General features: G+C 33.0%; 1 protein-coding gene across 1 annotated transcript; it reads right to left on the bottom strand.

The window, feature by feature from the left end:
* Window positions 1-1,127: 1,127 nt before the first annotated feature.
* Window positions 1,128-6,943, bottom strand: LOC148941135 (uncharacterized). Its single transcript, XM_089104363.1, has 2 exons — window positions 6,586-6,943; window positions 1,128-1,392 (listed from the first exon to the last, which is right to left on the bottom strand). Exons 1-2 carry the CDS (start codon window positions 6,750-6,752, stop codon window positions 1,128-1,130), a joined length of 432 nt encoding a protein of 143 aa, XP_088960489.1. The 5' UTR covers window positions 6,753-6,943.
* Window positions 6,944-9,843: the final 2,900 nt, after the last annotated feature.

The following is a 9,843-nucleotide window of genomic DNA, read 5'->3' as shown; positions in this document are numbered from 1 at the left end:
TGAGAAAATTCCTGTTTTTTCATTCTCAGTGAGAAAACCATAAACCACGTGGTTCGTACGGGACTATAAGATAGCCTTCTACTCAGATACGCTATGCTGATCTTGGAATAGTGTCTGGAATACGAAAGTTCTATACTAGTCTAGTTCACATTCAAATAATGTTCATAATGTCATCATTATAATTTACCTGCGAAACGTCGACATCTCTAAATACATAAGTCATAAAAGTTTTCTGTTGTGCCTCAGCAATACTATTATTGATGAACAGCTAAGGACAAGCCAGAACAAACTATATTGTTTATCATGACTGGCGAGGTAAGTCCAATTTTAAAGTGCCAAGAACAACAAAATAATAAGATATTAATAAATATTAAAGAATATATATTAATAAAATATATAAATATACATTAATAGTTAATATATAAAAAGTTCATATAGTCATTATATAAATATAATTTATAAATAGTTAATATATAAACACATATAAACATATACCATTGTGATAATAAGTAGAAAGAAAACCTGGGCCCATCTTATGTCTAATCACACCTGAAAACTGCGACTTCGACAATTTTTTTGGGTGGCTTCAAAATTAAGAAATTTTTAGGACGCCACCACCTTTTCATAAGCTAGGTTTGGACAAATCTAATGTGGAAAGAATAGGAACAATCATTAATATTTAGTAATAAATACTTGTATATGAAGTAAAAATCTTTAAGAAACAAATAATTCTATTTGTTGTTGCCTCTTTATCAAGCATTGAACGTTGAATTTCTGATGAGCTTTAGGTAAATTCAAATCGAAGGTATCTTAAGTCACAATCCAAATATTTCATTTTTCATCAAATTGAAAATTCAACATGGATGAAGAAATTCTAATGAAGGGTGGAACTTCAACTCTGTTGGAATTTCGAAAATTCTCAGCTGTTGAAATTCAATTTTTTTTCATAAGCAAGCTAGAGCAAGAAAATGTGTTGATATCCTAACTTTTTTTCAGCGTTGCGAAAAATCAATGGGGAAGATAACAGGTCTGAGGTAAGCGATTGTTGGGTTATAGAGCTTTGTTCTAAGTAATTGGATAGGTGAGTAAGGTCAAGACCTTGTTCAAGTGCTTATTTATCTCGATTGCTAAAGTATGAAAACAGTTCTTTTCTTCTCCTTTTTTGTTTTGTTTTTCTGTTCTTTATATTCTGTTTCTCTGTTATTTATATTCTGGGATGAAAATAAATAAATCGATTCTACATTACCTTCTATGGTCGGTTGTTTTGTACATCCCTTTTTTAAGATTTTGCATGTTCTGAGTCCAACAATTTCATTCGTTACTGCATCTTTAGCAAGTATTGACACTTGACTTTCTAACAGTGGAGTTAACCATCTTCTCATATCCTCATTTCTTAAAAATTATAAATTGATGAGAAAGTAAACGATGTAGGTCAATCAAAACAATAAAAGTTAGAAAGCGATTGTCAAAATCTGGCTAAAAAACAAAACATGAAAGGTTAAAGAGGGAAAAAAGAGAAAAGATCATTTAACGAGGAATAAAGTCTATAGTAAAATAGACGAAAACATCTTTAAATAACATTATAGCCATAGTAATGGTATTAAACTTTGCTTTTTAAATTTAAATAAGCATATGCTGTACATCCACCTTGGGATTTTTTGTATAAGATCAAGCAGTTAAAGGTTTATAGAAATAATTTTCCTTCGCAATAATCTTTTATTCCTGATTCTTTAAATGTCGTGAATTATGTTGAACTCAATGTGTTTTAAAAATCTAAATGGTTTGTTTCAATTTCCATCAATTGGCATTGGCAAAAAAAAAAACATATAAGGTTCAAGAAAGAAAACAGAGAAAAAGTCAAAGAACGAGGAATAAAGTCTATGATGTTAGCTGAAGATTCTGTTGTTTTCCGTTATTTTGCAGGAATAGTTTTCCTTCACAATAATATTCTATACCTGATTCTCCACTTGTCGTGATTTATGTTGAATTCGATGTGTTTAAAAATATAAATGGTTTGTTCCAATTTGTGTCAATTGGCATTATTTGCGTGTGTTGTTCGGATTAATTTTGCATTTTGTGTTATTTTGAAGTTGATTTTTTTCTAAATGTGCATTTAATCTTTTTTTTCTTTTTCCTTAATCCACTTCTTTTTGTATGTGGGCAAAATAGACGCATCCTTGTACTTGGTCTTTAGTTTTTTTTTTATTATTAAACCTATAATTATCCTATGCTTATCTGACATTAAACTTATCTTATAACTTAGTTTTTTTTTCCATATTAATTACTGTGTTCTTTACTCTTTAACCTGGAAAAGGATGTGTTTTTTTTGTTGTTTTTTTCTTCGGAGAACGAAGAAACATATTTAAGAAACAACATCTTCAGGATAGCCCTCTTCGTCCTCCTGGATCCGCCACTGCTGGATTTTTTATTTTGAAAACATGGATCAAAACGAAAAATAATGACCATTATAATCATGATTATTGTAAAGAATAATTGTAGTAGACTGATTGTTTAACACGGGTTTACAACAAGGTTTATCAAGTAAGTATAGCGGGGTTGTGTGCAAAATAAGTTTGCTACAATAATTTTTGCATATTATGCAGTAAGGATTATTATTATCTTAACATGTTTCCTTCTCAATAGCCCTTAGATAAGATAATGTTTATTTTCAAAAGGCTATCACAAGCTCTAATAGAGCCGAAGGTAAAACTCTACTTTAGCTACTTTTGGCTATCTTGGAAAGGGGTTAGTTTACGAAAATGAAACTTTCAGGGATGGGTCTACAAAAAACAAAAAACTAAACAAGAGTGTTTTTCACCCAGTGAATAAAGCGAACAAATAAAGCAGAAATTTTGGCAAATGCCACCGCTAAATCATTCTTGGTACAAAAGAAAACTAATCTTTTGAAGTTATCCGAAACAAAAGGAACAAAACAACTGACAAAAAAGAAAAACAAACCAAGAAAGATCTTTTAAGAATCAGATTCAGTAGTCCTGGCAGTTTAATCGGTCGAGGGGGTGCCTACTTTCCACCACCCGATGTAAAAATCAGAACGCAATGTATGCCACACAGTTCCGCCACGCTTGGCACAGTTTCCGCCACGCTTTGCATAGTTTTCACCACCCTTAGCACGCGCCACCTGAAAGTTCTCGCTCTCTCGAATTCAGCTTTACTTATGAAATGATTTGTATTTATACGACGGTACTGTTGCATTAGCTTTTACCCACGCGAGAAGTCAAGTATGGTTAATGCTAATAAAATAAAACAAAATATGATGAAAATATTATAGTTTAGAAACAAATTTGGTCTATGTATTTGCACATTAGGGGGGTAAAGCATAGCATATATTAAATACGTAACCTAACTTAGGTACCTTTTTTCCCCTAAACCCCAGAAAACAATAGTTTAAATATTATAAACGCAATGACAAAGTCACGGTTTGCGATCCATTTCTCTATTGACAGATACCCTTTTGACTAGTTTCCTTTAGCATTTCCTCATTATATCGCGGGGGTACCGCCTAATAGAACAGTACCTATACGACTAATTGATCTTTTTTTTAAGGAGAAGGCATGTAGGTTGAATCTCTTTATATAAAATTGTCGTAAATAGAGCTTCTATAGATATTCCCAGTATCTCTATTTAAAGCGAGGTCTCTATGTTTTTATTTAATTGCCTCGGTACAAAATTCTCTCCCTCGTTTTGTTTTTGGCCTCTTAATAATTTTCTTCGTTCATTTTTTTTTACGTTATATATAGCCAGTGTGGTCTCATATTGTATTTAAAACTGAGCCTTTTCTTGACTGACACAAAAAGGAAAGAGGAAAGACAGAGAGATGAGAGTAAGAGACAGTTTGGGTGGCACTGAGAAAGAAAACTGGTAACGTTTTAAGAGACGGGTTCCTGATTAATTAAATATAAAAGGGTACTTGGGCATTCTATGGACCTTTCTAAAAAGTCAAGTTTGCTTAATGCTAATGAAATAAAATAAAATAGAATGAATATATAATAGTTTATAAACAAATTTGGGTTATATATTCGCACATTAGGGGGGTTGAGGTAAAGCATAGCATATATTAAATACGTAACCTAACCTAACCTATGTACTTTCCCCCCCCCTCTAAACCTCAAGAAAGAACAGTTTAAATATCGTATACGCAAAGAAATCCACGCTATGCATTCCGTTACTCTATAGCGATGTCTTGAATTAACCCGTAAAAAGCGGGGTTTTCGTGACTGGTTTCCTTGTAAAGGCCCGTATAGTGCCCAAGTACCTAAAAAAGGCTAGCAATATACTACTTATTCTATGTTCCTCTTGCATATCATATTCGTGTTTCGGGCAATGCATCCCCCTCCCTCCCTTTGACCCATCTATAGCCACTATCTGTTCAGAACTACAAGAAAACAGTAAAACAGTGAAATTGTTAGTTTATAATATGCAGTATGTTTATAATCACCAGATTATCATGTTCTCTTCCTGTGTTATCCACAATTCAAATCATTACAAAATAATATTAAATCCAATAATTCCATTGAAATAATTTGGTAATCACGAGACTAAAAAAATCGATTCAATATTTTTTAGGGCTATATGTTAAACAATCAGGTGGGGGGGGGGTGGTTGTACTGTCAAAAACATGAAAATGATATCCAAAAAGCATAATATAAAGGTAAATTTGCAGTTGGCCTTATAATACAGCTAAGATTTTCAATTCAATCGGGTTTTATAAAAACAAATAGAAATAAATAAACATAAATAAACATCCCTATGAAAAAAACGCACATTGAGTCCCTTAAGAAAATAACGATTCCTCCTAATCACGCTTTACAACTCTCCCTTTACTCTTTAACACAATCACATCCCTCATCCATGCAATTCATTATCTAAGAGATTCCCCCCCCCTCCTCCCCGAAAGCACAGATACCTTAACCTTACAAAGTAATAATAAATAAATAAAAAACAGAAAAAAGGGTAAAATTCTACTCTAGCTACTTTTGGCTATCTTGGAATGGGGTTAGGTAAGGACAATGAAACTTTCAGGGATGGTTCTACAGTCTAAAGTATGTCCCGGGAAGGTATTTTGAAGTACCTACCCCCGCTCCTTCTCCCTCTAGAGGGTCCTTAAATTTGCCTACATGACAGGTCTATGGCCTACTTTTGACAAAACAACATTTACCTTAATTTTCAGTAATTAGTTTCTTTTTCTCTGGCTTTAGCCCAGAAAATGCAATTTCAGTTATTTGAGCATAATTTTAATCCATATCAATGTTTTTTTTTTCTTCAAAATTTAGGAAATGCATTTGCATATCTTTAAAACCGTATAAATTGGGATTGAGCCAAGTTGTGAAGCTGAAAACAGTTTTGTTGTACTTCATCTAAGCAGAAGATCTATTTTGCAAGGTTTCACTTCTATAACTCACAGATTTTTAAGCGTCATCAAAGATCAGGACCCTCTAGAGGGAAAAGGAGTGGAGGTAGGTACTTCAAAATATCTTCCCAGCACATACTTTAGCCTGTAGACCCATCCCTAGAAATTTTATTTTCCTCACCTAACCCCTTTCTAAGATAGTCAAAAGTAGCTAAAGTAGAATTTTACCGATAATTTTTCAAATTATTTTTAAGGGAGCTCCTACATTTAAGCTCTTGTGGAAGCACGTTCCAAACTTTCGCGCACGCCACATCCGGTGCAAAATCCGACCATACTGTAGGTGTTGGTCTCACCAAAAGGTTTGAGGCAGGTCTCATGTTCCTAGGATGTTGTCCCGATACCAACTGGAATAGACTGTGGAATACTGATGGAAGTAATCCGAAAAAAAAATTGAAAACAATAACTGATGAAAGTGAAAACGTCATTTGATGCCTTTCTTTTGCTCTTTCCTCATTCAATAATTACTTTTGGGGCTAATTACGTCTTGAACCCTTAAAGGGGCCCCGAAGGTATTTTATATGAATAATGAAAAAGCATAAAAAAGCATCAAATGATGCCTTCACTTTCATCGTAGCTAAATTATATGGCCCACTGCAAATTAAACCCACCCCTACCCCCCTAATGTGCAAATATATACCTTGAAGTGGAATATACCCTGAATTGTCGACGGCAAAGTTTCGAATCATAAAACTCCGCGCTATTTTTGTCGACGGCATTCGAAAAACTTGAAACGGTAAGAAAACGGTTTATATTTGAATTGCCTAATAAATGAGGTTTGAATTATTATAAATAAGTATTTTTGGAATATGTTACTCTGGAACTAGATTTATTTATAAACTAGTGATTTGTTTTTAACTATTTTTCAATAACCTAACTAGTGTTGATAACTTTTGTTTGGTTACAAAAATGAAATACCTTCGGGGCCCCTTTAAGGGCTCAGAATGAAAGTAACCCGAGAAGCGATTATTGAATTATGAAAGAGCATAAAAAAGGCATCAAATGACGTTTTCACATTCTTCTTAGCTAAATTATATGACCCACTGCACATTTACCAACATAAGTAATCTAATGGTAGCTATTTTTATTTTATCAAGATGTTTCCTTTTGAGAGACGGTAAAGGAAATTACCGGCCAGGAAAAGTTACTATTTTACTTACTCTTTTTCTTCATCTTTTTTAAACTTGTTGTTATTACCAGCAGCCAGTGCAAGTGGCTCACGTTCCAAAAAATCATGTAAGAACAATCGCTTCACATCCTCATAATGCTCAGGCTTTGCAATCTCGTAAACAATTCCGTCCTTCTCCTCTCTGTATTCTCGCGTCATAATAACACTATATATACGCACGGAAACGTAAAAATAATTTCAATAGTTTTTTGTTATCTCTGAGATCTCTAGTTTTATAATGCAAATCTTTTTCGTCCCCGAAAAACGCTTATCTTTGAAAACGATAATTCTTGGCTCATTTTTTGTATCATTAAGTGTAACTTCACTAAGCCCTGCCTGTTTGTTGACTGACGTATTTGGAAGAAGATAAACAATCCTGTCACTTGGAAACTCGTTATGAAAACTGGTAAATAATGGAACGAATTCAAAGACCATAGAATACTATACATACCAGGGTTGCCAGCTTGCACTTTTTGTGTGTGAAATGCACTCTCTTTTACCTTAGAGAGGATGCGCAATTTGCTTTAAACGTCAGTAGTTGGTAACTTCGTCAGAAGCTTGTTTAACCTAAGGACCAGGGTTGCCAACTTGCAAACTCTTCGTGTGAAATGCTCTTTTTTATGTCAGAGGGGAAGCGTGCAATTTTTTTTGCTTTCCCTCTTTTGGCCTTGATTTACACTTTTTTTAGACGTCGGCAGTTGGTAACCCTGATAGATACCAATATTTTAAGCAGTCTCCATGCGTCTCTTCTTTCAGGTGGGATCCTAAGAACCAAGAAAATTCACAAGGAGGGATGGGTGATATTTCGGGTACGTATAGACCCTCCCCCAAAAAACCTTGGCTTTTCCTATGTTGCTGTATATTCTCGAAGTGAATCGATTATTGTCTCTTTTTTCAGGTGTGAACCCCTCCCAAGAAAACGAAAAAAATATGGTTCCTCCATAAAAAGAATTATCTGTGTTTTCTCAAAGAAAACGGCCCGATGAAAGACAGTGTGAAAATCAAATTCCCTTTTGTGCCGAAGAGACACTAATGGTGATGCAAGATCCCTGGTATAAAATAGTGCGGCCGTGAAAATAATAATGCAATGAAGACACACTGTTTTGAGTAATAAATGTACTGAAATAACGATTTTTTTTTAAACAGACTTGCTTTGAAATATTCGCTGATTCAAACATTTCATTGTGCAACTGCCCAAGCAAAGCAACAAAATGGCTCCGACCGTGATCTATCTAATAATGGAGTAAAAAACAGGTTTTTTGAACTGATAGTAAGGACTAAGGAGCAACATTAAAACTTGAAACGAAAATAAATTATTCTGTACATGTGGTGACTACCCCCTCCTCAACTCTTCGCTCTTTACGCTAAAGTATGGCTTTTTATCAAGATTCCTCAAGAACACCACTCAAACAGAAAGGATATTGAATTAGAATAAGGAAATTTTTTAAAGGACTTGAAAAAAATTAGCGTAGTGAGTGAAGGACTAGAAAGGGGACAGCCTACCCCTTTGCTGATTTCTGTTCGTTTTCAATTTTAATGTTGCTCGTTACTTTCAGTTATAAAAAAAACTTATTATTTCAATTAATATCTTATCATTTAAAAATCATACCTTAAAATTCTCCTCCCCCTCTGTGGCTAATTTCCAGTAGAAAATCCCCCCCTCCCCAGTTTCTCCCGTGGAAAACCACCGACAGGAAATTCATACCGTAAAAAGTTCTCCTAAGGAAAGTTTCTCCCGTAGAAAATCACACCCCACTGAAAATCCCCCAGATAATTCCCTGGAAATATTCTCCTCACACACAAACTAGAGCAGCCAATGACAAAGTAAGAAAAATAAATAAATAAATATATATATATATATATATATATATATATATATATATATATATATATATATATATATATATATATATATATATATATATATATATATATATATATATATATCTGATGGATCAATGAGCGTTGGGGTAATAGCGCTGAAAATCCCCCAGATAATTCCCTGGAAATATTCTCCTCACACACAAACTAGAGCAGACAATGACAAAGTAAGAAAAATAAATAAATATATATATATATATATATATATATATATATATATATATATATATATATATATATATATATATATATATATATATATATATATATATATGATATATATATATATATATATATATATATATATATATATATATATATATATATATATATATATATATATATATATATATATATATATATATATATATATATATATATATATATATATATATATATATATATATATATATACTTGGGATGTTTTGTACGCTTGGGACGAATTCAACGCATCTACTCACAAACACTCGGAAACACCCTACTCTCTGTCACAAGGAGGGTGAAATGAGAACCTATTGTTTGAATTGGCTGAATAGAAATTTACTCAGTCATATATATCTTACAAAATTGGGAAGAATAGTGAATTCAATTCTTACGAAAATGGACCTTTATTTGCGGTTATGCAATTTTTCGTAGAGCTAAGTGCCAAATTAGAAACAGTGGTGGAAAAAACAGCACAAGAATAAGCTAGGGCACCATACAAGATAAAAATGTGTCCCTTCTTCTAAGGTGTAGGTCTCTGTCAATCAATCAGTTTTTTATATTTAATTTTTACAGACGAAACGCGTTGCTAAATTTAATTAATTAGTTTTGCTTCTAAGGATTTTATAATCTTGAAAGAAACAAAAAAAAACATCTTAGAAAAAATGGCTTTTTTCAGATATGAATATACCTAAGATGGGTCCAGGGGAAAAAAGTCCTCATTTTTATGCCCTTGGTACTTTGTGAATCATAAGATGTATAAATAATCCTAGAGTTCCATCCACTTAACGATACCGTTGATTTTAACTTAGTTAATGTACCTAAGTTAAGTTATTTACACGCACTTAATTTAGTTAATATACATGCACTCAGGAAAATTTAATGTAGGCAAATTATTTTATTTAATTAATCAGTGAAATTAGTTATTATCGTTATATAGGATTACATCATGATATACTTCAGTGTCCAATAAATTTCAAAGCTACTACTATAGCTTTATGAACTTTTTAACCGGTTTTCTTTTATTTTTGACCCAGTAAATAGTTTTGCCAAAAGATGTCAATCCAGTGGTTGATTATTGGTGGCACAGGCCCTGGCACTGGGGCACTTACTCCCTCACAGGTAGTACACTTATCATAACCCCACTGGTAATAGCTGTGGCAAGCCC

The sequence above is a fragment of the Artemia sp. Qi Xiang Cuo genome, chromosome 18, assembly GCF_049724085.1.
Source record: "Artemia sp. Qi Xiang Cuo chromosome 18, ASM4972408v1, whole genome shotgun sequence".
NCBI classification, from domain to species: Eukaryota; Metazoa; Arthropoda; class Branchiopoda; order Anostraca; family Artemiidae; genus Artemia; species Artemia sp. Qi Xiang Cuo.
The sequence above is the reverse complement of the archived record's forward strand: the minus strand, read 5'-3'. Positions and strand labels throughout refer to the sequence as shown.